The 27,851-nt window shown below is 44.0% G+C and overlaps 3 protein-coding genes across 17 annotated transcripts in view; 1 reads left to right on the forward strand and 2 right to left on the reverse strand.

Moving 5' to 3' along the window:
- The window catches only part of TBC1D8 (TBC1 domain family member 8), a 152,909-nt gene extending 148,696 nt beyond the window's left edge, over positions 1 to 4,213 (forward strand). For both annotated transcript variants that reach the window (XM_007521864.3, XM_007521866.3), the window contains exon 20: positions 3,212 to 4,213. In XM_007521864.3, coding sequence (XP_007521926.1) covers positions 3,212 to 3,664 — 453 coding nt within the window. In that variant the 3' untranslated portion in view covers positions 3,665 to 4,213. The remainder of the gene's footprint in view (positions 1 to 3,211) is intronic.
- A 1,069-nt stretch (positions 4,214 to 5,282) lies between these two features.
- Positions 5,283 to 8,751, reverse strand: RPL31 (ribosomal protein L31). The gene is made up of 4 exons (XM_007521863.3): positions 8,594 to 8,751; positions 6,950 to 7,075; positions 5,619 to 5,731; positions 5,283 to 5,346 (listed from the first exon to the last, which is right to left on the reverse strand). The coding sequence occupies exons 1-4, from the start codon at positions 8,698 to 8,700 to the stop codon at positions 5,315 to 5,317; spliced, it is 378 nt and encodes a 125-aa protein (XP_007521925.1). The 5' UTR covers positions 8,701 to 8,751; the 3' UTR covers positions 5,283 to 5,314.
- Positions 8,622 to 27,851, reverse strand: part of NPAS2 (neuronal PAS domain protein 2) — a 226,946-nt gene continuing 207,716 nt past the window's right edge. For 10 of the 14 annotated variants that reach the window (XM_060187444.1, XM_060187440.1, XM_060187436.1 and 7 more), the window contains 5 exons: positions 27,077 to 27,268; positions 24,816 to 24,991; positions 21,218 to 21,310; positions 16,457 to 16,634; positions 13,652 to 15,053 (listed from right to left, as the gene is read on the reverse strand). In XM_060187444.1, the coding sequence (XP_060043427.1) occupies positions 14,880 to 15,053; positions 16,457 to 16,634; positions 21,218 to 21,310; positions 24,816 to 24,991; positions 27,077 to 27,268 (813 nt within the window). In that variant the 3' untranslated portion in view covers positions 13,652 to 14,879. Of the gene's footprint in view, positions 9,310 to 13,651; positions 15,054 to 16,456; positions 16,635 to 21,217; positions 21,311 to 24,815; positions 24,992 to 27,076; positions 27,269 to 27,851 lie in introns of those variants that run through there. The other 4 variants (XM_060187446.1, XM_060187443.1, XM_060187447.1 and 1 more) reach the window with 4 other exon arrangements.

The following is a 27,851-nucleotide window of genomic DNA, read 5'->3' on the forward strand; positions in this document are numbered from 1 at the left end:
AGAACTGTTTGCATAACCATTATGCTATCTACCCCGCCTGAAATTTTTTTTTTACTAGAGCACTGAGCAGCTTTGGGTTGTCTGTGTGTCCTAGCATATAATCAGTATTCGAGAATTTCCCATGTGCACTTGAGAAGAATGTGATCTGTTTCTTTTGGGATGCAACATTCTATATAAAACTGTTAAATCTATTTAATCTGTAATCTTTATTGATTTCTTAAAATATTTTTTATTAATGAGAGGGATAGGAGGAATGAGAGGAAGAGAACCAGATATCACTCTGGTACATGTGCTGCTGGGGACGAACTCAGGATCTCATGCTTGAGAGATCTCACTGCTCTACCTCCCAGACCACACTTTTTTTTAAATTTCTTTATTGGGGGATTTACAGTTGACAGCAAAATATGTTAGTACATGTGTAACATTTCCCAGTTTTCCACATTAACAATTCAACCCCCACCAGGTCCTCCTCTGCCATCATATTCCAGGACCTGAGCCCTCCCCCACACCCCCGGGTCTTTTACTTTAGTGTAATACACCAACTCCAGTCCAAGTTCTGCTTAGTGTTTTCCTTCTAATCTTGTGCAGCTCTGGTTTTTATGGTGGTACAGGGGGTTGAATCTGGGACTTTTGTGGAGCCTGAGGCTCTATGCATAACCTTTATGCTATCTACCCTGGCCCTCAGGCCTGAAACCTTGATGCTATCTCCCCAGCCCTACATTAACTTTTTTAAAATTGCTATCTATCTATCTATCTCTGAGATACAAAGAAAAATTGAGAAAGGGGGAGATGGAGAGAGACATCTGCAGCTCTGCTTCACTGGGTGAACCTAACAAACCCCTGCAGGTGGGGACTGGGGGCTTGAACCTAGGTCCTTATGCATTTTGACAGGCAGTCAACTGGGTGTGCTATCACCAGCCCCTCTCCACATTAACTTTTGATAGGTTTATCAGATGTAACCCCATTTAAGTGACAGTTATCTTTACTAACATTCTGATACATAGAACATCAACTTTTTTTTTTTCCTTTTTGCCTCTAGGGTTTATCACTGGGGCTTGGTACCTGCACTAGGACTTCACTGCTGCTGTTGGCCATTTTTTCCATTTTGTTGTTGGACAGGACAGAAAAGTTGAGAGAGGAGGGGAAGACAGAGAGGGGGAGAGAATGATAGACACCTACAGACCTGCTCCAAGACTTGTGAAGTGAGCCCCTGTAGGTGGGGAGCCAGGGGCTCAACCCAGGATCCTGCGTGGGTCCCTGCACTTTATACTATGTGCGCTTAACTAAATGCACTACCACCTGTCTCCCAGAATATCTTCTTTAAACACAAAAATAGGTCACCAATATTCTTTTTTTTCTTTTTAATGTTTTATTAATGAGAAAAACAGGAAGAGAAAGAACCAGACATCACTCTGGTACATGTGCTGCCAGTGATTGAATGCAGGACCTCATGTTCGAGAGCCAATGTCTTACCCACTGTGCCACCTCTCAGACCACACCAATACTCTTGAAAATAACCACATACTGCCACAAAACAGTTCTGAATTGGCCATGTTTGTATGTAATTTGATAAAGTATCAAGCCCCTACTATTTCATTTTTACAGGCCTCTAGTTGCTGTATTTTCCCAACAGATGAACAAGTCACACTGTTAAACTGCTTAAAAAAAGATACTTATTCGATAGAGAGAAATCAAGAAGGGGAGGTAGAGAGGAAGACAAACACCTGCAATACTGTTTCAACACTCTGGAAACTTCACCTTGCAGATGGGGACCAGGGGGTTTGAACCTGGGTCCTTGCTCACTGTAACGTGAATTCTGAGTGTGCTACCACCCGGCCCCCAAAACTACTTAAACTTTGCACTCTATCCAACACATTTTTCTAATGCAGCACTGAGAAATGAATTCCTGGGCTCAGGAATTCAGATTCAGAGAGGAGACCACCTAGTTCTGTGTTCGCTGTCATCCATGGTGCTTCCGTGTAATCCTAGAGCTCAAGTCCAAGGCCTTGAGCATGGTGAGGTACAGTTGCTGGACAAGTTCTTTGCTGATTCGTAGCTTACATCCTTTTAAAATCTGTGAATGGTCCCGGGGGTAGCGCTGTGGGTTAAGTGCACATGGCATGAAGCACAGGACCAGCATGAGGGTCCTGGTTCAAGCCTCTGGATCCCCACCTGCATGTCACTTCACAAGCAGTGAAACATCTGCAGGTGTCTCTCTCTCCCGTCTTCCCCTCCTCTTCTCAGTATCTCATATCTCCCTGTACTACCCAACAATAAAAAGCAATTAACAAGGGCAACAAAATGGAAAAAAATGGCCTCCAGGAGCAGTGGATTCGTAGTGCAGGCACCAAGCCCCAGCAATAACCATGGAGGCAAAAAAAAAAAAAAAAAAATCTGTGAATGAAAGCTAGGCAGCAATAGGCAGCAAGTGTCTCACTAGGAATAGCACATACCTTACCATGAACCAGGCCTTGGTTTCTATCACTGGCATCACATGAGGACACAAAGGACAGTATCAATCCATCAATGGTAGACTGGTGCTTTGCTGTCTGCATCTCTTCAGCATACTTCCGAGTGTGCAGTCACTGGTAGCAGTCTTTGACAGGACATAAACTACCTTAATACGATGCAGATTTCTCAATCTTTTTATTTTATTCCCTCTTGTTGCCTTTTTTTAAAAAAAAATTTTTACGTGCAGCTAGGTGTTGGCACACCTGATTAAGCGCATTAAAGTGCACAAATACCTAGGTTCAAGCTCCTGGTCCCCTCCCGCAGGGGGAAACTTCAGAAGTGAAGCAGTGCTGCAGATGTCTCTCCTGTTTGTCTGCAGAAATGTTACACCTACACTTAAATACAGTATGTAGAGTTGAGTGGTGGTGCAGTGGGTTAAGCACACGTGGCACAAAGCACAAGGACTGGTGTAAAGATCCCAGTTTGAGCCCCTGGAGTCACTTCACAGGCGGTGAAGTGTTGGTATGCTTCTACAGCAGGTCTGCATGTGTCTTATCTTTCTCTCCCTGTCCTCCCTTCACTTCTGTCCTATACACCAACGACATCAATAACAACAGTATTAAACAAGGGCAACAAAAGGGAAAAAATATATATACAGTATGTAACCAGAATGCTTTATTAGAAGCCCACCCCCTTTGGATATCAAAGGATGACTTTTCCCATTGTAGACAGGCTTTAATATTCACTTTTTTAATTGCAGAGAGAATTTATCCAGTTCTGTAAAACTTTATATAGTATGTTCCATGAAGATCCAGAAGAAAATGATTTGTATCAAGCCATTGCCACAGTAACCACTCTGCTGCTCCAGATTGGGGAAGTGGGACAGAGGAGCAGCAGCTCAGGAAGCTGTTCCCAGGAATATTCAGAGGAGCTGCAGGCATCAGCACCTTCTCCTGACCGGGATGTGGTTTTTGCCGACAATGTGAAGGGCCCCCAAGACACCCAAGTCTTTCCAGAAGAGGCAGAAGGGGATTGGACTGTATCCCTTGAACATATTTTAGCATCACTTCTGACTGAACAATCATTAGTCAACTTTTTTGAAAAGCCATTGGACATTAAGTCCAAACTTGAAAATGCCAAGATCAATCAGTATATCAAAAGTTTTGAAATGAGTCACCAATCACAGTCTGAACTCAAACTGAACAACCTGTAGCAAGAAGATACTAACTAGTCTGCATACCAAAGTGTGGTCACACTTCATGAGTCATCAGCCCATAAATTCTGATTTGTAATTCCCTTTGAACATACTGTATAACATGGGTGACTACAGAAGCAATCTGATAGCCATACAACTGTGGCCAGGACATCTGATGCACCCTCAACTATTTCTATTTATTCTTTGAGAATTCTGTTGGATACTGTCAGCCTGCAGGGAATTAGCATACCCATTCTCATGATGCCATACTGGACATTATCTGGGGTGCTAGTCTGATTTCTCATCTATCAAAATAATCGAGACAAATGGCAGAACTTCTTCAGTTGGAATGATAATGGGAAATAAAGAATCAAGTTCACTTTCAAGATTGAAGAGCCACTATCTGTGCAATTGTATTTTGGCTTTCTTGCACTAATTTTGTTTCAATGCTGGTAATTGAAACCATTTTAATGTATTTCGTTACGTCCATGTTGTGTTCAAAACTGTGTACAAACCATGCTTTCAATGTTGGCTTCCCAGGTTTTTTAATAAGACTTTTTACACTGACTTGCTCATTTTTCTTAAGACTTATTTCATTCTCTAAGGTCAGAAGCGGTCTAGTGAATGGAATAGAGTAAGCTGGAGTTGTCTCTATGTCCCCATTCACCGAAAGCAGTGCAAAGCATATGGTACTCGGCCCTACACTTTGCATACCAAATACAAACTTCACGGGCAAGTCAAAATTGGGTTACCTCATCACTTTAGGGCATCATCCATTAGGTTGACAAATATACTCACATACAGGATACCAAATGCATGTAACGAAGATGCTACTTGGTTTCACTTTAGAATTAAAACTTAGTGGCCATTTTTGGAGAAATTTATCTTAAGATGAATAAAATAGGGTGACGGCACACTCAATGCAGAAGAACCTAGCTATTCAAGCTTTTCCCCCCACCTGCAAGTGGGAAACTTCAAGAGTGAAGTAGCTATTTTCCCTTTTGTTTCTATAAGTAGAGCATTTTAAATGAATAAAATCCACACATAGGGGAATCAACATTTAACATCTCAACTACATAAGGAATGACTCTAAAGTCAGGCCAAGGTTTTCTTTGAGGACAGGAGTAGGGAATGTCCAGCCTGTGGGGCATAAAATTGGTTGTCCTGCCAAAGCAACTATTGGCGGGAATAGAAAATTCCAAATAGGGGCTGGGTGGTGGCAAACCTGGTTAAGCATGGCTGCAAGTTGTCTCCCTCTATCCAACAGAGATAAAAATTCCACAAATAGGGAGGGAAGACAGCTTAATGGTTCTGCAAGAGATCCATTCCTGAGAGCTCTAGAGTCCCCTGTACCACTTTTAAGAGTTGAGCAGTGCTCTGGTTAAAAAAAAAAAACCATAAATATCTTGGAGGTCCTCCCCACCCCATAAAACTTAAGTGCTAACTCTGTATGACCTGAGAATATACAACCCCTGACAGAAAAATGGTTCACCACCCATCCCTACTCTAGGTGAAACAAAGCCCAAAAACCATCTTGGTCACACTACACACAATATTCAGAAAATCCAGAGCCTGGGGCCATAGGCTTAGCACTGGAGAGAAGTTATACTAGGCAAAGGAAAGCCAAAGCACAAAGGTGGTTTTGTAACTTTATTTGACAATTAGTATTTAGTTCTCATCCACATTGACTGTCTGTAGATCTGTAAAAAGAAAAAAAGCCAATCAATATCTACATGCATACAGTCAATCCTTTCTTGAAAGGATTAAGCGAATGGTATTCCACAGGACCTTTTAACAACTCAGGTTATTAGCTGTTTTGTTAACATCTCTGCAATCCCTCACAACACACTACAAAGAGTATACTATGCTTGTTGACTTCTGATTGAATTGTCAGGCATATTAGTATACAGATGAATTCAAGAGCAAGACAATCTTCTAAACAGCTCTGTGCAAAGGGTGCAGTCAAACTTACTTTTGAAAGTGGTGACAGGTACATAGGTAACCAGTGTATACAGCTTGTTTGGTGAATCTTCATCCTCATTGCGTTTTCTGGACAACCGTACCCGGATGCGGTAGGGGACATTCCTAATCAATCAACATGCAGACATCAATGCCAGCAGCTATACTCATCCGATTCTGTCCTTATTTGTTTAGCATGTTTTTAGTACTGCCCTTGGCTCAAATCTGAATCCCAAACTAGATTTGTTTGTTGGTAGTAGATGCAAAGACCTAGCACATTCAGGACCTGTTTCTAGAGTAGTGCATGTGTAGACTGACTATCTGACCCAACTTACTGTGACAGGAATATATCCAAAGGTGGCTTACTATCTGGGTGTTTCTCAGAGAACTAAAATTTAACAGGTCCTGAATATGCTAGGTCTTTCACTCTACTACCAACAAACCTAGTTTGGGATTCAGACTTGTATTTATTAAATTTATTATTTTTTTAATAGAAATTGGGAGGGAGGGAGTGACAGACACACCTGCAGCTCAGTTTCACCATTCTTTTCAAGAGTGCTTTCCCTTTACAGGTGGGTACCAGGAGTCCTGGCATAGTGTAATGTGTGCATTGCCTGCCCCATAGACTTAAATTTGGAGAAATATAATCTTCTCACCCAACCACTTGGAAGCATTACTCTTTCTACCTTCTATTGTGATACAAGCATGTCATGAAATTTTCTAATACCTCTGCCTCCATATACCCAGGGAAACTAAGGTTTTTTCATATCAATGAACACCCAGCCCCCTCTGAGGCCTCATGTATAACCACACCAAGTGCACGCCAGCACCACTCCCTATCTGGTCCCTTATCTACTATTTTATAGTGATGCTCCATAACAAAACACCCTCCATATAAGCAGGATTTCTTGGCCTTGATATAGATACTGGTTGGATAGCTATGGGGGGCTGCTCTACTGTTTTATGTTAATGAGAATACTTGGTCTCCTATACCTCCTTCAGTAGGGAGTCAAACATGCTCCAAGGGTGGGTGAAATTGCCTATGGCTGAAAACCACTGCTCTAACATGTAAAATTCTTTGCTATGACCTACAAGATACCAAGCTGTTCCCTAACTATCCCCATTCACTGTTCAGATTACTCAATTCTGTCTTTATCAGCCTAGCTTTTTGCTAATGCTCTTCCCCAATCCCCACACTGCAGAACTCAAAGGTTTTTTTCCTCCCTAAAATACCCACAAAAAGTTCCCCTGAAGAGGCAGCCACTGAGTTAGACTGAAGTTACACTGCAGTGAGTCGTTTAAGGGCATGTACAAGACCACCACCAACAGAAGGAATCCAAATACCTTATTCCTTTGGCCCAGACAGCTTTGTTGAGCCTGGTGTCAATGCGCACATCTGGAGTGCCCATCTCCTTCATGGCAAATTTCCGGATCTCTTTGAGTGCCCGAGGAGCACGTTTCTTAAAGCCCCTGAGTCCAAAAGCATACATAAAACCAATTTAGTATAAGGCAGAAACCCCCCCCCCATAACCACCAGTGTGTACTGCCCTGCAACTAGTCTATTACTTTCCAATGAAATTAGAGGGATAGGGACATCTTTGTGAGGTGCCAATATACAAAAAAGAACTTTTCCTGTTAAGACATTCCTGCTGCACTGTAGCACTGCCAATATAATCACTCAAAATTTCATGTTTCAGCTTATAAATGAAAAGGGGAGATCAGCACAAGTTAAAAAACTTGTCTCACCAAGGCTGGAGACACAGCACAGTAACCATGCAATAGACAGACTATCATGTCCAAGGTCCTAGGTTCAACCCCCAGCATCACCATAAGCCAGAGCTGAGCAGTAGCATAGTAAAAAGTGCCAAGGATCCCAGTTCGAGTCCCTGCTCCCCACCTGCTTCAATGAAGCAGGTCTGTAGGTGTCTTTCTCTCCCCCTCCCTGTCCTATCCTATAAAATGGAAATAATGGCCTCCAGGAGCAGTGGATTCTATGCAGGACCTGGAGGCAAGAAAAAAAAAATCTCACCAACCCCAAACTGTGAGAAAGGATACCGCCACACACTGTAACCCAGCCCACTAGATGTTCTTACTGCTCGTGTTAAATGAAGCAAAACTCAGGGACCCCAATCAAACCAACACAGGCAGCAAGCCAATTTCTCCACTCAGACCTCACTCCCCCTTAACCACATTTTCCCTCCTGCTATTTCTGGAACACACCATGGAAGCTCACTCATCAGGACACTTTAAAATTGTTATAGAAAAGAGAATAGGTTTGAAAAAATTTTCATTTACTTTATTTTAATGAGAAAGAGTAGATACAGAGGGAAAGATCCTGAGAGAAAGAGTTCAGAACACTGCTCAATTCTGACTTATTTTTATGGTGGTGCTGGGGATGGAACCTAAGGTCTCAGAGCCTCAGAATTTTAAGGCTATCTCCCCAGCCCAGATTGGGTTTTTTTTTTCCCCCAACAGATTAAAATCCCATTTCGTCGCCGTCCTTGCGCGGGTGACACTGAGCACACCCCGGGTTTCCTCGCAGTTCTCATGACATTACCATCTGTTTTCGTGCACACCCACTGACGGTGGAGAACTGAGAATAATTCCAGCCCAAGTACTCAGGTGCCGGGCTGGACAAGTAAGCATAATGGTTATGCAAAGAGACTCTCATGCCTGAGGCTCCAGAGTCCCAGGTTCAATCCCCCGGCACCACCATCAGCCAGAGCTGAGCAGTGCTCTAGTAAAAAAGAAAAAAAACAGCTAACCCGACTGGGACTTGGAGGATCCACTGCCCACCTTTGACTGACACCTCTGCCAAGCCCCCACCGCGATTACTCGGGCACCGTAAATAAATGCCCGCCACCCCATCCCCCAACGAAGGTCTCGCCTCCGAAGCATTTCCCGTTCTGACACCTTCAATCTGACTAGGGTCCACACGGCCGTCTCCTCACACCACCGAGGCTCGGGGCGGCGGCCGGGGATACTCACACGCCGTGGATGCGCTTGTGGATGTTGATGGTGTACTCCCGCGTCACCACCTCGTTGATGGCAGAGCGGCCCTTCTTCTTCTCGCCGCCCTTCTTTGCGGGAGCCATCTAAACCCGGCAAAAAGGCGATTCAAAAACACAAGTGTAAGGCGAAAGCTGCCTCCTGCTGCACAGCGTTGGCCCAGACCCCCTAAAGTCCTAAACCCGGGCGAGTCCCGGCGCCCCAAGTACCCGCGCCTGTCAGAGCACCCAAGTCCTGAGACCCTTGGCGGTCCCGGCTACCACCCCGCCCAGACCAGGCAATCTCTTCAAAACGCCGCGCGGACTCCCATCTGCTGGGACCGCGGAGACCTGGGAAAGCTCCGAAAAGAGCCACTGTGCCAGTCGACATAGTCCTAGAAAAGGATGGAGCCAGATTCCAGAGGCTGGAACTTAACACCATACTTACTCTGCTGGGCCTAGACAGGAAAGGAAGAGCGCGAGGTATTGTGGGAAAGGGAAAGCAGGGTTGCAGGTATAACTTCCGGGTCACGTGGAGGCGGGCGGAGGGGGAGAGGCCAGGGAAGCTGTGACGTATTGCGTGTGCCGGGGGAGGAGCTAGCTGGGCTGGGGGCGTGTCTGAGTGGGTGGCGGCCCGGCGCCTGGGGCGGTGCTTTGGTCTCGGAGCCCTTTGAAAGCTCCAGGTGGTTTGGGTTCTAGTTGAATTCTTCAGATGTCCTGTAGATGCAAGGAGCAGGGGGAAGAGAAAACGCTTATTTGTTTTTCCATGCAGTTTTGTTTATTTTATTTTATTAGTGGTTTACAACTTTATAAAACAGTAGGGACGTGGTCTGGGAGGTGGTGCAGTGGATAATGCCTTGGACTCCGAAGCATGAGGTCCTGATTTGAATTCCCAGCAGCACATGTACCAGAGTGATGTCTGCTTTCTCTCTCTCCTATCTTTCTCATGAATAACACACACACACACACACACACACACACACACACACACACACACACACACACACACACACACACACACACACACACTACGGGTATATTCCACTCCACTCCCACCACCAAAATCCTGTGTCCCAAATCCCATCCAGCGGTAACCTGAAAAAATACATGTAACATACATAGTGCGATAATATTATTAAAATAATAATTACTATTTTATTGTAATTATTATTATTAGCCAATTTTTATTCACTTCTAAGCCATGTTGATTTGACCGACGTTTGCAGAGCCTACTCTCATCCAGTTACCACTACCTTATCCTCTTCCTCTGGCTCTGCTTCCTGATACCTGTCTCAGGTCATACACACCTTTAATATTCTAAACCAGCATATTCTAGAGTTCACACTTTACTCACTTTTCATGATCGAAGGCTTTAGATTTCCAAACAGAAAGGGCATAAGTTTTTCTGGAAGCAGGACAGGGTTGCAAAGCAGTTTTATCTAGTGAACAGCAGCAACAACAACAAAAAACCACTAACCTTCCCCTGATGTTTTGTGGATTTAAAGAAATATTATACAATAGTAGTTTTCTGAGTGTATCCAGATTTGGAACGTGTAACAGTTTAATAGTGCTAATTTAAATTGATAGCATGGCACATTCCACCCTATTCTAATAATTCCCAGCTGGAAAATCCTGGGATAATGACTATACTGTTTCCACTTAAAGTCTCCTACTTAGAAGAAGGATTATAACATTTTTAAAAAAATATATTTTATTTATTTATTAGTGAGAAAGATAGGGGAGAGAGAGAGAAAGAATCAGACATCACTCTGGTACATGTGCTGCCAAGGATTGAACTCAGGAAGGACCTCATGCTTGAGAGTCTAGTGCCTTAGCCAGTGCGCCACCTCCTGGACCACGGATTATAACATTTAATTAAAATACAAATTCTTGAGGACTGGTGGTGGTGGTGCAACTGGTAAAATGCACCCAGGGTAAGAGCCCCCTCTCCCCACCTGTGAAGGGGAGCTTCAATAGTGGTGAATTAGGCTACAGGCTGTTTTCTCTATGTCTTTATCATAATTCAATAAGCAAAACAAACATGATTCAATAAAATAAAAATTATTTCACAGAAAAAAATCAGATCTATAATTTGGCATTTATGGAACAATTAAATTATAAATTTAATTCAATTGCACACAGATTATATATATATATTTAAATATTTTGTTTATTTTATTCTTGAGAGAGATACAGAGAGACAGACACAGAGAGGAACACCAGAGCACTGCACAGCTCTGGCTTATTGTAGTGCAGGGGATTGAACCAGGAACTTTGGAACCTCAGGCATGAGAGTCTCTTTGCATAACCACTATGCTATCTACCCCCTGCCCAATTTTATTTATATATTTATTTTTAACTACTGCACTGCTCAGTTCTGGCTTATGGTGGTTCAGGGGATTGAACTAGGGACTTTGGAACCTCAGGCATGAGAGTCTCTTTGTATAACTATTGTGTTGTTTACCCCTGCCCCAGATTGCTTTCTTTTAATTTTTAAAAAAATTATCTTTATGTATTGGGTAAAGACACCCAGAAATTGAGTGTGAAAAGAGAGATAAAGAGAAACAGAGAGACACCTGTAGCACTGCTTCACCACTTACATAGCTTTCCCCCTGCAGGTGGGACCACGGGGGTTGAACCCAGATCCTTGTGTATTATAATATGTGTGCTCAACCAGGTGTACTACCACCTGACTCCCCACTCTCCTACCCTGGATTGTTCTTAAAAAGAGCTAATTTCTGGCTTCTGTAGTTTAAAATATTCTTAGTGCATACAAAATATTTAGACTTACTTTATTTTATTATTCTTTATTATTTTTTTTGCCATGCCATCAGCCCCCAGCTTACCTGCAGCAATTGTGTGGATAACAAAACTGTGCATGTTTCCTGCTACTTGAGCATTCCTTTGAAAAATGTTTTAAGTTGAAATGGTGTAAAGTGAAGAAGCAATGGCCAATAACTCATATGGAAAAAATGTTGTGTTCCCTGACCCAAAAAAATGACCTGCCAGATAGATCTACTCCACAGCAGATAAAACTTAAAAATAACACTAGCATCTAGTAAAAGTCAGGAATGGTGTATATATATATATATACACCAGTACAAAACAGTTCTAGGGAAAAGAGGTTGGCAGTGATAATTTTCTGTTTGTAGCATGCATTGCCTTTTTAACAGCTGCTGCAAAACAAGAACCTGAGTGCTATTTCCCCCTTACCTTTAGTTTTTTGGGTTTTTTTTTTTTTTTGTCTCCATGGTTATCATTGGGGCTCGGTGCCTGCACTACGAATTCACTGCTCATGGAAGTCATTTTTTCCATTTTATTGCCCTTGCTGTTTTTTGTTGTTATTATTGTTGTTATCGCTGTTGTTGTTGTTGTTGGATAGGACAGAGAGAAATCGAGAGTGGAGGGGAAGACAGAGAGGAAGAGAGAAAGGCAGACACCTGCAGACCTGCTTCACTGCTTGTGAAGTGACCCCCCTCCTGCAGGTGGGCGGGGGGGGGGGGTCTTCCGGGATCTTTACGCTGATCCTTGCACTTTGCGCCATGAGCGCTTAACCGGCTATGCCACCCCCCCCCCCCTTACCTTTAGTTTTAAAAGTGAAAATCCTCTTTGGATTTCATCTGATTACTGAAAAACAGGAACTGATTATAGTTCTTCTATGATATCTAAGAGGTATGACATAGACTTTTGAAAAGTATCTGGTAGGATACATAGCATAAAGGCTCTCATGCCTGAGGCTCTCAGGTCCCAGGTACAGTACTCTACACCAAAAAAAGTAAAGAAAGAAAGAAAGAAAGAAAGAAAGAAAGAAAGAAAGAAAGAAAGAAAGAAAGAAAGAAAGAAAGATCTGTCTGTGATTGCATGTCTGATCTTTCTCATTAAACTTAAGAGGAATTATCTCAATTTTACAGAGGAGGAAATAGGAGCAAAAATAGGAATTAGTTTTCTAGGTCCACAATTTTAGAGAGGTCTGTGCTGAGCACTGCCTTCTCCAAAATTCTCAATCACTGAACTTGGACACACTCATGTAAGCATGATAATGCCTCATGGGTGCTGGACAGTACTTCAGCTGGTAAGTTACAAGTTACCATGCTCCAGGAATAGGGTTTGAGCTCCTGGAACCTCCTGCAGGGAGGAAGCTTCAGGAGTGGTAGAGCAGGGCTGCAGGTGTCACTCGTTCTCTCTCCTCTTCTCTCTCTCTATTTCTGTCTCTATCATAATGGGGGGGGAGACAAAAGGAAAAAACATGGATGCCAGGAGCAGTAGAATTGTTGTGGTAGGCACTGAGCCCCAGTGATGGCCTTGGTGGCAAAAATAAATAAATAAATAAATAAATAAATAAATATTAAAAAGAAAATGCCTCCTGGGGGAGGGAAATGTCTGCAGTTGGCAGAAGTCTCTTAGATTCCTAGATGCTGCTGCTGTTGCTCCCCTCAACATGACACTCCCTCACAGAGACCCCAAACCTCTGCACACATCTCACACACAGAGACCCACAAGCCTGTGTACCTCACAGACATCAAGGTTTGGTAGTCAAACTCCAGCCCCGGTGAACTTAGTCAGGGGCTATAAATCTTTGGTGGAGAATATCTAAGTTGTCTCCATGTGTCTATAAGGTTGAAATGTCCATGGAACTTTTGAATTATTTATTTATTTATTTATTTATTTATTTATTTATTTATTATTTTTACCAGAGCACTGTTCAACTCTGGCTTATGGTGGTGCGGGGGGATTGAACCTGGGACTTTGGAGCCTCAGGCATAAGAGTCTGTTTTCATAACCATTATGCTATCTACCCTCTGCCCTTATTTTTGTTCCATCGTTTCAACAGTGAACAACAGCTTTTTCTGGCAGGACTTTTAATGTAAAAATCAAGAACCTGATATACTGATGCACATATTAAAACTCAAACTATCTACTGCCATTTTCCTGGCATATTTGTTGCTTGCTTCTACCTTTTTCATAGCTTTGATTATCTCTAGAAACGTCTTAAGAAAAAAGCTCACTGCTGGGATGTACACACAGTTGTATAACAAGGGACAAAAAAGTATCTCCAGAAGAAAGTGTAACAAATTTGTTAATTTATTATAAAATGTTCACTCACAGAAAAACACAAGAAAGCTTTTATACTTTTATATTTGGGAAAGGAACCGGTATCTCAGATACAAAATAATTTACACATAATCCGTACAATTTTATTTTATATAGAAATAGGTCATTATTACAACAGCTGTACAATTCACTGCACTTCATCTTATAATTACATAAAATCTTTTCTCTAGAAACATCTCGACATAACAAAACATACAAAAAAAAAAAAAAAAGCAAAGTGCATTTTGAAAAGGAAAATCCAATCCTCGATCTTATCGTGAAAGATAGAAAGATGCAGCATTCTCACTCAAAGGGCCAGCACGTGGTGGGGTTTCCTTAGGGTCCTGGAGTACCACAGGCCTACCTGGCTTGTGAAACCTCTCTCTCTTCAGTTTTATAGAGTTCTCAACTGAATTCCACAACAACAGCTGCATGATTGTGCTTTGCTTTGAGCCTGCCTTTGTAGTTGTAATCAATGAAGTAAACAGGAAACAGTCCAGTGTTACATTTAGAGGAAACAAAATAATCACCAGGACAGTGTGATGTGAAGAGCCTCAGTCCATTAGGGGTTGGGCCAGAGGGTGTGGGTCTGAGCCTGGTTCATAATAACTTTGCTATCTAATTGGTGAGCTCCAAATGAAGTTATGAGACCTTATTATTTTTTAAAACTGAAAGTGCCTAAGCTCTTGCCTCTGCGCAGTTGTGCAAAGTGCAATAAAGGTAACCACTTTCAAATAGTGGGACATAATCTCTTTATTTATTCTCCCTCTTGTGAAATCTCTGACCCAGTGCTTCTAGAGTGCAAAGGAAAGAGGATCTGAGAGTGAAGGCCAACCTGCATATGTGGATGGGCCAGCTGGCTGGAGTAGCCAGTGTACTCTTGGGAGGATACGGCGGGGTGTGCCTTCTGCTAAGGTAAACTGTGTAAAGATGCTTATGTGGCCACTTAATTCCAATCTGAATATGGCTGTAGAGTGTGCCAGAGAGGCACGGTGGTGAGGGAAGAGTAGCCACACTGATCATTCTCCACATATCTGCATTGCACTCTGGGAGACTGTTACCATCCGGGAGTCCTGAAGCATTTGCAGTGTGCACAGAAGCCAAGTGTTCAGTTCAAACTCCTCTTCCCAGCTCCCATGACCGCTTGCTTGTGCATTGGTTAAAGCTGACTGTGACCCAACTGAGGTGTAGGGACACTACCGGGGTGACTGCTGGAGGCCTGCAGACTCAGACAGGCTGCTGACCCTTCGGGAAGGGCGTGAGGACGGGGGCTGAGGTGCAGGGTAGCCCAGGGTGCCTGGCTGCTGGGTGTAGGCGGAGAGAAGTAGGGAGTCCTGCTGCTCACTGTGCAAGGAGGTTGGCACCTGTACCTGGAAAGAAAAGTCAGAGGGCTCTAGAGCTGATTTTGTGATCTAGTGGCCCCTGCTAGGGTGGGCTGTGAGGCAGTTGTGGTAAGACCACCAACCTCTCCTGTGGGGCCTCTGGTGAAGGCTTGGGGGTAAGGGTGTAGGGTCTTCAAGGGTGATAGATGCTGTGCCCAATGGGTGTGAATTCTGCCAACACCAGGAGTACTTTATGGGTTTGGAATGGGGTTTTGGAGCATATCACAGCATCTCCATGGGGTCTGGCTCGTTTTGGGATGCTCTGAGACCACATGCAGGCCGTACAAGCACATAGTCTATACTTTCTCCACAACTACCTAATTCCACAACTGCTTTCAAATACTGCAATTCACCAGCAACTACAAGGAAACATCCTAACTTGAAGCTCAGAAATATCAGCTGGTCCAACCCTCTTTAGGGTTTAGTCATAGTTCCCTCTATTTCTGTCTATGGATATGCTCATCTAGCCTGGCTTTGAAGCTACCCAGAGACACCTCTCTCTCACTTCTGCTCAGGCTGCCTGTCTTGCCCATTCTCCTCCTCTCATTCACCTATCTTAGGGTGCTTCCATGAGAACCCACACCCAAACCTTTCTCCCATCCCCTTTCTCCAGGAAGGTCTCCTGAGCCGAGGTGTTGCTCTCACCACACTGGGAGATTTGTTTGAAGTCTATACCACAGAGGGTTAACACACATTTTAGACTTCTAAAGTTGACTCTTTGCCTCTCTATCCCACTGTTCTCAAAATGTTTCAGCCACTGCAGACCCAGCTGTGACTGTGATGGTGCCCAAGGGGAGCAGGCAGGGCCACGGGAAGACCGTGTCATACTCTGTGCATGTGGATGGGTGTGTGTCTCTGTGCCTGGAGGTGGGTGGATGGCAAGGACAAGGTAAGGTGAGGGACAGGATAGGACATCTAGTCATATGTAGGAGGAGAGATTAGAACCCAAGGAGATGTCATTCTCTCATCAGAATCCTAATTTCTGACTTCCACCTTCCCTCTGTCCAGTGATTTAGCACTTGCTTTAAGTAAATAGTGTTCACATGTAGACATATTCCACACTTTCCTGGAAAACTCCATTTCTTTGAGAGAGACTTCTTTAGTGATCACAATAAGGAGAAAAGCGAACCATTAACCTGGCATGTTTGACGCTGGAAGTTGAACTCAGGACTTTATGCCTGTAAATCAGGCACTTGACCTGCTGGGGTTTCTTTTTTTTTTTTTTGGGGGGGGGTTTATTTCTATACCAGGGTTTAGAACAATCTTGAAAGCAAGGTAGAAAGGACTTATCAAGCCTAGGCTGTAAAACCAATCCTATCTGCCATGGGCCCTAGTGGTTCCTGCAGGAAGTGTCTGTTTGCAGGAAGTGCTCTCCCCCAGGAAGTGCCCACCTGTAAGAAGTGCTGTGTTTGTTGTTGCTGGGCCTGTGTAGGCTGCAGGGGTGACTGCTGGGAGGTGGGGAAGCTGGGGTGAAGCACTGCCTGCCCCATCAGCAGGACAGGGGTTGAGGTGCTGCTGCTGGTGGTGTGCACATCTGGATTTTGAAACACAGCCTGGCTCTGTGGATACCTGTTTGATTTCACATGAGAAGGAGAAAAACAGATCAGTTAAAGATGTGGCTATGACATTGATAACATGGACAACGAAAGGAAAAACAGATAAGCTGGATTTAGTCAAAACTAAAAATCTTAGAACAACTAATGAAAAATATTTGCAAGTCATCTATCTAGTAAAGATTGAGACCCAGGATATAAAAATAATTCAAACAGCAATAACACAAAAGCACAGACGAACAACTTGTTAACTGGAAAGCAGATTTGGGGTTTGAATAGACATTTCTCTAAAGAAAAGATATTAATGGTTAATGAAGACATGAAAAATGTCCTACATCATTAGTTATTAAGGTGAGATCAAAATCAAAATGAGATATAACTGCACATCATTATATCAACAATTATGGGGAATAACAAAAACAGAAAAGAACAGTTGGAAACTCCTGAACACTGTTAATAGGAGTGTAAAATGGTATAGTGAGAGCAATAGAGTGATTCCTCAGAAACTGAGCGGCTGGGTTGTAGCACACCTGGCTAAGTGGGTTCAAGCCCCTGCTCCCCATCTGCAGGGATAGAGGGATCTTCATGAGTAGCAGGGCAGTGTTGCAGGTATCTCTGTCTATGTCTCTCCATAGCTCCCCCTCTACTCTCAATTTCTCTGTCTATGTCTAAAATAATAAATAAATTTAATGTTTAAAAAATTGAACATGGAATTACATATGATCTAGCAATCCCACTCTGGGTATATTATACACCGAATGTTTGAAAGTAAAGTAAAGGCCCAAAAAGAATCCCTCTGTTGGGAGTTGGGCTGTAGCGCAGCGGGTTAAGTGCAGGTGGCGCAAAGCACAAGGACCGGCATAAGGATCCCGGTTCGAACCCCGGCTCCCCACCTGCAGGGGAGTCGCTTCACAGGCGGTGAAGCAGGTCTGCAGGTGTCTATCTTTCTCTCCCCCTCTCTGTCTTCCCCTCCTCTCTCTGTCCTATCCAACAATGACAATAATAATAATAACTACAACAATAAAACAACAAGGGCAACAAAAGGGAATAAATAAATAAAATAAATATTAAAAAAAAAGAATCCCTCTGTGAAGTGAAGTGGCGTCAATGCAAGTATCCACTTTTTTTTTTTTTTTCAGAGTACTGCTCTGCTCTTATTTATGGTAGTGCTGGGAATTGAACCTGGGACCTCAGAGCCTCAGGCATGAGAGTCTCTTTACAGAACCATTATGTTCTCTCACCAGTCTGAACTTTGATAAACAAATACATATATACATGTGTAGTAGAATACTATTTAGCTTTTAACATTTTTATTTTTTTAAGGGTTTATTTATTTATTTATTTTTCCTTTTTACCAGCGCACTGCTCAGCTTTCGTTTATGGTAGTGCTAGAGATTGAACTGGAAACTTCTGGAGCCTCAGGTATGAGAGTCTCTTTGCATAGCCATTGTGCTATCTCCCCAGCCCACTACATAGCTTTTAAAAGTAAGGAAATTCTGATATAAACTATAACTTGGATGAAGCTTGAGGACATTGTGATGAATTCAGTTACAAAAGGACAAATATTGTATGATTCTATTTATATTTTTAAGAAACCGTGATCTCAGTTTTTTAATTTTATTTTTAATTAATTAGATAAAGAGAGAAATTAAGAGGGTAAGGGGGGATAGATAGAGACAGAGACACCTGCAGCCCTCATTCACCACTTATGAAGCTTTTCCCCCTGAAGGTGGGGACCAGGGGCTTGAACCCAGGTCCTTGTGCACTATAATGTGTGCACTTAACGAGGTGTGCCACCCCCTGGCCCCTTGTATAATTCTGTTTATATGAAGAACCTAGAATAGTCAAACTCAAAGAGACAGAAAGTACAGTGGTGCATGTCAGATACTGAGGTGAGGGTAGAGAATGACTGCTTGATGGGTGCAGACTTTCAGACTGAGGACACAAAAGCACTGGTACTGGATGGTACTGGCTAGTGTAGGATGACATGAATGGATTTACTGTCACTTAGCTGTATGCTGAAAATAGTTTAAATGGTCAATTTAAAATCATGCAGATGAAAAAAAAAAAGAGAAAAAAAAAAGAAAGTAAAATCATGCAGATGGATAATTAAAAATATAAAATGCAGTCAACAATATTTATACCCCTTTCCCATATTCCCACCACCACTGTTCTCTGATCCCAGCTTTCTGGTCCTTTTCCCATCATATCCCCAGACAATAACTTGGATCCACCTGCATATCAGATTTCAGGCTCAGGCAAAACAGACAAACAAACAAAAACACTAGTATAGCTACAGGCCATTTGAAATATAACTAAAATGTGCCTACTAGCTATCTACAACATGGAGGACCCCTCAACACTTCATCTGCACTATTCCAGCCTTTAGGTCCATGATTGCTCAACAATTTGTTTGGCTTTGTATGTTAACTCTCTTTTCAGCCACCAGGTTCCAGATGCTAACATGATGCGACCAGACTTCCCTGGACAGACAAACCTACCAATGCGCCTTGAAGCTCCGCTTCCCCAGAGCCCTTCCCCACTAGGAAAGAGAGAGACAGGCTGGGAGTATGGATTGACCTGTCAATGCCCATGTTCAGCGGGGAAGCAATTACAGAAGTCAGACCTTCCATACTCCCAGGGGGATAAAGACTAGGAAAGCTACCAGGGGAAGGGATGGGATACGTAGTTCTGGTGGTGGGAATTGTGCAGAGTTGTACCCCTCTTATCCTATGGTTTAGTCAATGTTTCCTTTTTATAAATAAAAAATAAAATAAATAAAATGAAGTGCTGATGAAAACAGTCCATTTTCACAGAGAAAAGACATTAAACAAACAAGCTCCAGAGAAGCATAAACAAAGAACTGATGTTTAAATACACCATTAAGAAGTCCGTTTTTGCATTACTTTTAAGAAGTATTATTTCTCCATTTAGGAGAGGCACTGAAAGGGGCTCTGTGTCTTTGAGGCTGACTGTGACACCACCTAGAAAATGGAGTGTCGGGGTCATGTCTGGGAGAAACAGCAGGAGGGATGGGGAGGGCACGAATTATGAGGTTGACCAAAAATGGCAGTTAGAGTTCCCAGAGGAAAGAATGTACATTTTTTTGCCTAGCTCACTGTAATTTAAGCATCTCTGGAAAGTCATGTCCCAGGATTCTTTGCTTCCAGTTAGAACAGGCAAAATCCCAAACCCAAATCCAATGCATCTGTTCCTGAAATTAAGGATATCACCAGAAAATTTAAAGGTGATTTCCCACGATCCACATTCTCCAGTTCATCATCAAAGGCTTTTTATAGGGCCAGAGGCAATGGTGCAGGTATGGCCTCAGGCACTCAGGATGCTCAGTAAGCATCCACTGTACCTGGTTTCTGGATGAAGGAGGCTGAATATTGCCAAAGTTACCTGATTCTCAAAGTTACCTGATGTAGGTAAGGTCCATGTTACTCAAGATACTCAAGCATTAAAAAAAAATTTTTTTTATTGTCTTTATTTATCTATTGGATAGAAACTGCCAGGAATCAAGAGGGAAGAGGGTGACAGAGCAGAAGAGAGACAGAGATACACCTGCAACACTGCTTACAACTTGCAAAGCTTTTCCCCCCTCAGGTAAGGAGTTGGGGCTCGAACCCAGGTCCCTGCATGTTGTAACGTGCGCTCAGCCAGGTGCACCACCACCTGGCCCCTCAATAAACATATTTATTTATTTATTTTATACCCAAGCACTGCTCAACTTTTATGGGTGGGCTTATGGTGGTGTTGGGAATTGAACCTGGGACATTGGAGCTTTCGCATGAGAGCCTTTTGTATAATCATGATGCTATCTCCCCAGTGCTGATAAACACCCGCTGGTTTCTAGGTGAAGGAGGACAGAGGAGGAAGGCTTTCTAGGAGCTGGCTCTCTGGGGGTGGCAGTAAGGCCAGCACTTCTGACACAAATGACACAAGAATGATGCCTGTGTAAACACTGCCACAATTCTAGCCAGTGTTTACACAGGAGAGGACATTTGTGAGATAGCTCTATTTCTGCCCCATGTCAAAGGGCAGAAACTGATTTTTCTAGGAAATTTTCAAGTGTTCACTCCTCTGGTTCCAATAGCCTTTGTTGTGAGTAATTAAATGGCCAAGCAAAGCTGCTTCTGGTCCTGGGGGTGACATGTGGAGAAGAGACAAGAAAGAGGAAGTGGAGGCTGCAAGTCAGAGGGAGAGAAGAACCCCACATCTGCAGGGTTTCATTGTCTTGTGGTGCAGAGCTGCAGTCTGAGAGCAGAGGGGCAGTGCAGAGACCACAGGATGGGCTCAAGAAGAGGAAAGGGCTACTGGGACACTACCAAGGGAGAAGAAGTCTGTTATCCCTGCAGTAAAGACCAAGGGTGATGATACGGGGATATAATTATTTCATTCAGGCCCTGTGCCACGTAGGAAACACTGACACCAAGTTTTATCTATTAAAGTGAAAAATGGCGAAGAAGCAGCTCAGGTGAGGGTCCTTTCACAAAAGGTGCACACACTTTGCCCCTGCAGGTGTGGTCAGAGAGAAACTGCTCATTGTAGCCCTCTGCTGCCTCCCCCACTCCTTCCCTCCACCCAGGCACCTACTTGACTTGCCGTCCAGTCCTGCTGACCTCTGAGGACTGCCTTGCGTCACAGGACCCAGGCATCATGGGCTGGATGGGCTGGCTCAGCAGCAGCCTTGGGGCAGAAGGAGAGAGAAATGGGAAACTGGCCAGCTCCCAAGCTGTGGGCCTACTGTGGCTGATGGCAGCACCACTGGGACAGCCCGCCCCCTTCTGGCTGACGCTTATCCCCACTTGGCCCACTCCATTCTTAGAGGAACCTGAACACAGCAGGCACTTTCTCTGTCTCTAGCTTGCAAGGCTTTCTTTCTCTTGCTGAGCCTTAGAGGAGACTGACTGTAGAGGTTTTCAACTCTACAACAGAATGGGGACCTAGAGGAAATACTATTGCAGTTAACCTGGCTTCTTTGCATTTTTAAAATTTTGGATAGAAACAGAGATAAATTAAGGGGGGGGAGACAGAGAGGGAGAGAGTCAGGGAGGCACCTGCAGACCTGCTTCATCACTCATGAAGCTTTCCTCCTGCAGGTGGGGGCCAGAAGCTTGAACTCAGGTCCTTGTGCACTATAACATGTACACTTACCAGCTACACTACCACCTGGCCCCTTTGCAATTTATTTTTTGAAATACATTAATTTTTATGAGAGAGAGACACACAGAGATAGATCAGTTGACTGCTCAGCTCTGGCATAGGATGGTGCCAGGGACTGAACCTGGGGCTTCTGTGACTTTGGGCATTCAAGTTCTCTACTCTAATACTGAGATATCTCCTTAGTTTTTATTTACAGCTTGAACTATGACTATGTTTAAACAGTTGGGGGTGGATATCGACTGCTTTGAAACTGACCCATCACCACTTCCTCCTCCCGAGTGGACACAGCAAGGCTGGCACAGTGGCTTCCTGCAACACCACTGGTGTACATGTTTGTGTGACTGACTGCTGTGTTAAAGAGGCAACAGGACATACATTTTCTCAAGGAACAACGTAAGTCTGAGTTATTTATTTATTTATTTATTGTGGGGTTGATGTTTTACAGTCGACAGTAAATACAATACTAAGCCTGAGTTTTAAGGCAGCTGGTACTAACACTGCACTCAGGCTTAGCTTCATGCTGGTTTCTGAAATAGGTCAGGGAGTACTTCAAAACAAACCATGGGAGAAGAGATAGGGAACCAGCATTATCTGATTAAAAAAATAATAATGTGTTGAAATATTTTCCCTTTTACACAAACACACAAGAAAATACTTGAACATTTGGCAGAACAAAGCCCTCATCCCACCCATTTCTGCCCCATCTTTCTTTCTTTTTAGATAGGTAGACAGACAGACAGACAGACAGTGAGAGATAGAGAGATCATAGTAGCAAAGCTTCCTTCTGTGCAGTGAGGGCCAGAATCATACCTGGGTCACTCATATAGCAAAATTATGTACTGTCCACATGAGTTACTTCACCATCCCTCAGCCTGTTTCTTAAAAAAAAAAAAAAAAAGTTCAAATTTCCGATGAATAATGGTGACTTCAAGTAAAATTCTAGCACCAGCACTGCCGGCTGACACTGACAGGGCACCAGTGCACAAGTCACCAAAGGCAACTGACACTGGGGGATACCTATCACGTCACTCATTGCAGAAGTATCCTGTGGCCCCATGTTACCATTTGCCGCGGCAAATGCTAGAAGAAGAAGAACCATTTGCCGCACTTTAAACTGTTTAGCTAGATCTTTGGCTGGGAAGCCAGACACCTCTATCGACGTGTTAGAAAAGAACACATGTGATCCCAACATAAAGGTGATAACAGCAAGACCTGGGCAGGATCCTCAAATATGGCACCCGTGCACTCAGGAAGAGAGACGACAGTGTGCCCCTGCCCCCATAAACATACACAGTGGGTGAGAGCATGCAGATGCTCTCCTAGTGACACTGGCCTTCTGACTTGCTCAATTCGCTAAAATATCGATGATCAGTCAAATAGAAAGCATCCAGGAAACGACCTGCAAGTTCGACACTAGGCAGACTAGACAATAGGAATGTTTTTTATTATATTTATTTTCCCTTTTGTTGCCCTTGTTGTTTTTATTGTTGCTGTTGTTATTGATGTTGTCGTTGTTGGATAGGACAGAGAGAAATGGAGAGAGGAGGGGAAGACAGAGAGGAGGAGAGAAAGACAGACACCTTGCAGACCTGCTTCACCGCCTGTGAAGCGACTCCCCTGCAGGTGGGGAGCCGGGGCTCGAACCAGGATCTTTACGCCGGTCCTTGTGCTTTGTGCTACCTGCTGCACTACCGCCCAATTCCCCAATAGGAATGTTTTAGATGCAAAAAAGCTTTGCTGTGATAGCTAGCTACTGGATTGTTCTTGATACCAAACTTCCTTCCTTCCTTCCTCCCACCCTCTTTCTTTCTTTCTTTCTTTCTTTCTTTCTTTCTTTCTTTCTTTCTTTCTTTAAAAAATTTTTTAAATAAAAACAATTTTCTTTTTGTTAATATTTATTTATTCCCTTTTGTTGCCCTTGTTAAAATTTTTTATATTTATTTATTTTCCCTTTTGTTGCCCTTTCTTTTTTTTCTTTTTTTTTTAAATTGTTGTTGTAGTTATTATTGTTGTTGATGTAGTCATTGTTAGGACAGAGAGAAATGGTGAGAGGAGGGGAAGACAGAGATGGGGAGAGAAAGACAGATACCTGCAGACCTGCTTCACCTCCTGTGAAGCGGCTTCCCTGTAGGTGGGGAGCCGGGGACTCGAACCGGGATTCTTTTCTTTTTTTTTTTTTACAAAAGGGGGGGAAGAGTACCACTTTATTTATTTATTTATTTATTTTATTTAAGAAAGGATTAATTAACAAAACCATAGGGTAGGAGGGGTACAACTCCACACAATTCCCACCGCCCAATCTCCATATCCCACCCCCTCCCCCGATAGCTTTCCCATTCTCTATCCCTCTGGGAGCATGGACCCAGGGTCATTGAGGGTTGCAGAAGGTAGAAGGTCTGGCTTCTGTAATTGCTTCCTCGCTGAACATGGGTGTTGACTGGTCGGTCCATACTCCCAGTCTGCCTCTCTCTTTCCCTAGTAGGATGGGTCTCTGGGGAAGCTGAGCTCCAGGACACATTGGTGAACCGGGATTCTTATGCTGGTCCTTGTGCTTCACGCCATGTGCGTTTAACCCGCTGTGCTACCACCTGACTCCTGATGACATTTTTTTTTTTTTTTTAAGATTTATTTCTTCTGTTGACAGGGTATATGCTTGTTTGTTTGTTTACCAGAGCACTGCTCAGCTCTGGCTTTATGGTGGTGCAGGGAATTGAACCTGGGACACTGAAGCCTCAGGCATAAAAGTCTATTTGCATAATTGTTATGCCATCTACCCCCACCCATGATGACATGATTCTAAACAGTTGTGTCTGGCATCATACCAAGAAGATGAAGAGTCATAGCAGTCTTTTCTAGTGAGACTAAACAAACAGGTTTGATAACTTCTAAAAATGAATGCATATGGTGGCAACTGCATTGGCCCTCAGGGCCCAAAGGTCTTGCAGAAGGCAGCCTCCACTTGGTTTCAAGACTCCCAACGCTGACAAGCATAGATGGGTCATCCCTTTAAAAGGAGATGTCTCCTTACCTGAGCTGCCGGTCATGGCTGAAGTCTGGGCTGGGCTGGCACTGGCTGGCATCCTGTGAGGTGGAAGCAGGTGTGGTCAGGCTCAGAGTGGGGAGAACAGCGGTCGTGCTGCTAAACGGAGGTGTCAGTTGTCCACTCCCCTGTATCAGCTGTGAACTTCTCATCGGCTTTGGACCCTAGAGCATCATTCCAATGAGAAAAGTGTAACAGACTCAACTCAGGTGTCACACTCTCCCTCAGGCACCTTTGCAGCATGTATTCATTCATTCTCTCTCTCCTTCTCTCTCCCTTCCTTTCTCTCTCTCCCTCTCTCTCTGTCTTCTACATTAGCCTCCCCCCGAGTCTCATTTTTAATTCAGTCGATATGGTAGGGTGATTTTTACATGAGACACGGAGAAGCAGACTACCACTTTGGTATATGCAGTGCCTGGGACTGACCTGGGAACCTCAGGCATGTGAGTCTGATGCTCTTCCTTTTAACTAGGATCTACTTATTTACTTATTTTGATTTTATGACTGCTTTCTCCATTGAATTATAAGCACCTCAAGGACTGGAGGGGTGTGTGTCAAGAATTCTTTGAACCTCTAGAACCTAGAACAGGGACATACTCTCAGCAGGTAAGTCCCACATGTGAGTAGACTGGAGCCATCACAAATATAGATATATGGAAATACATATATATTTCTGGTTAGAGTCTAACCAGAAAGTGCATTGTATATATACTCCCAGAAAATGTGTGTTGCTTAGTCTGAGTCTCGGGTGTTTGCTGAGTGCTGAAGCACAGCTCACCATACACAGCTCATGCCATATGTGCTCTAAACCAGGCAGGTTATAGTAGGGAGCTGGGCTGCATTCGGTGCTAACCCTCAAACCAGGCACGTACTGAGTGGCTACTGAATCTGAGATGATGAGTGCTCAGAAAATTCCTTTGACCTGACATAGAGGGGTCAAGGATGGCTCACCCAGTGGAGTGTGCACATTGGCCATGTGTGGGGACCCAGGTTCAAACCCCCAGCACTACATGGAATCAGTGTGTACAGCAGGTGCTGTGGTGTCTCTCTTTACTGCTTCCCACCCCTCCACCCCCCCTTTATTTATTTATTTTCCAGAGCACTGCTCAGCTCTGGCTTATGATGGTGCAGGGTATTGGAGGTGGGGCTTCAGAGCCTCAGGCATGAGAGTCTCTTTGCATAACTATTATGCTATCTACTCCTGCCCTCCCTCTTTACTCCTTTCTTCCTTCCTTTCTCCCTTTCTTTCTTTCTTTCTTTCTTTCTTTCTTTCTTTCTTTCTTTCTTTCTTTTTTCCTCCCGGGTTATTGCTGGGCTCCGTGCCTGCAACATGAATCCACTACTCCTGGAGGCCATTTTTTCCCCCTTTTATTGCCCTTGTTGTTGTAGCCTCGCTGTGGTTATTATTATTGCCATTGTTGATGTTGTTCGTGTTGGACAGGACAGAGAGAAATGGAGAGAGGAGGGGCAGACAGAGAGGGGGAGAGAAAGATAGACACCTGCAGACTGCTTCACCGCCTGTGAAGCAACTCCCCTGCAGGTGGGGAGCCGGGGACTTGAACCGGGATCCTTACACCAGTCCTTGCGTTTTGCGTCATATGCGTTTAACCCACTGCGCCACCGCCTGACCCCCTACTTATTTCTATTTTGTACTTCACATAAGCATGGAACCCATTGTGCTAAAAAAAAAATAAAATAAATAGTAACAAAGTGAGTTTTGGGGCCAGCTGAGCACACATGCTACCATGTTCATGCAGCGGGTCAGGCAGGGCCCTGGTCCCCACTTTGGGAGGGAGGCTTTACTAGCAGTCAGGTAGTGCTGCAGGTGTCTTTCTTTCTATCTCCTTCTCCTCTAAATCTCTCCCTACCCTAGCAAATGAAAACAAGTTTACAAAACAGAAAGAAGGCAACCTTAAAAAACAAACAGGAGCCTTTGGGGGTGTGTGTGTGTGGGGGTGACTGAAAATTAGAGAGATCAGTGGTGGGGTGGAAAGGGCATTACGTGCGACCTTGAGCCTCTGGGAGGAGGCTCAGCCCCACCTGTGAGCCCGAGCTTGAACTAACAGATCTCCTCCACATGTGGGCCTGGGCTTCAAAGTGGCCTAAAATGTAGAGACCACCCCCCATCACCACAATCCAGCCCTGATCATGCAGGAACAGCTCAGTAGGTTTCCAACTCATGATGACCCAGAACCAGGTCCCCCTTGCTCTCCTTGGTGTTGAGGACAGGTCTGGAGATACACACTTACCAGGGCAGATAGCACACTCGACTCTCTGAGCAGGTTTGTCACCTGGGCTGGGGAGATCTGTGCTAGAAGTGGAGGGCTGGCTGTGAGTTGTGGCTGGGTTGCTGGAGCTGACCTCTGTGGGAGTTGCTGCTGAGCCTCAGGACGCTGTGTGCTGCTGAAGCTCAGGGACACTGCTGGCTGCTGGAAAAACATCTGGAAACAGAACAGGGGTGCTTCTAAGAGTGTGGTCACCTACCTTCCAGGTCAGTACCTTCTTTGTTGTGTGTCCAAGATGGGGTCAGATTTCTTGCTCTCTCTTGCCTGCCAGGGAATAGCTCTTTAATCTTTTCATTTTGCTTACTTATTATTCGATAGAGCCAGAGAGAAATTTAGAGGGTGAGGGAGGAAATAGAGAGGGAGAGAGACAGAGAGATATCTGTAGCCCTGCTTCACCACTTGTGAAGCTTTCCCCCTGCAGATGGGGACCAGGGACTTGAATCTGGGCCCTTGTGTGCGTTTAACCAGGTATGCCAAACCACCTGGCCCTGGGGAATAGCTCTTTAACTCAGCATGGAAATTTCAATGTCAGCAATGCTACAAGAACAGTTGAAGGCGATGGGGTCAGAGAGACATGGGCCCTTCATTCAAAATAACAGTCTAACAACTGAGGCTTACTACTGTGAAAGACACTTAGACCCAGATGGTTTATAATAACTTGATGTACAGAGTGTAGGGTGGCTTGTCTAAAGAAAGAAGTATCTCATGACTGGACAGAATGGTGCAGTAACAGGGGAGA

The sequence above is a fragment of the Erinaceus europaeus genome, chromosome 3 (assembly GCF_950295315.1).
Source record: "Erinaceus europaeus chromosome 3, mEriEur2.1, whole genome shotgun sequence".
In the NCBI taxonomy this organism is placed as follows: domain Eukaryota; kingdom Metazoa; phylum Chordata; class Mammalia; order Eulipotyphla; family Erinaceidae; genus Erinaceus; species Erinaceus europaeus.

Coding starts and splice junctions, on each gene's coding strand:
- RPL31 (XM_007521863.3), bottom strand. CDS start 8,700: ATGGCTCCCGCAAAGAAGGGCGGCGAGAAGAAGAAGGGCCGCTCTGCC. Junction 5,732..6,949: donor GTCTGGGCCAAAGGAATAAG/GTATTTGGATTC, acceptor TTGATTGATTAG/GAATGTCCCCTACCGCATCC. Junction 5,347..5,618: donor ACCTGTCACCACTTTCAAAA/GTAAGTTTGACT, acceptor TTCTTTTTACAG/ATCTACAGACAGTCAATGTG.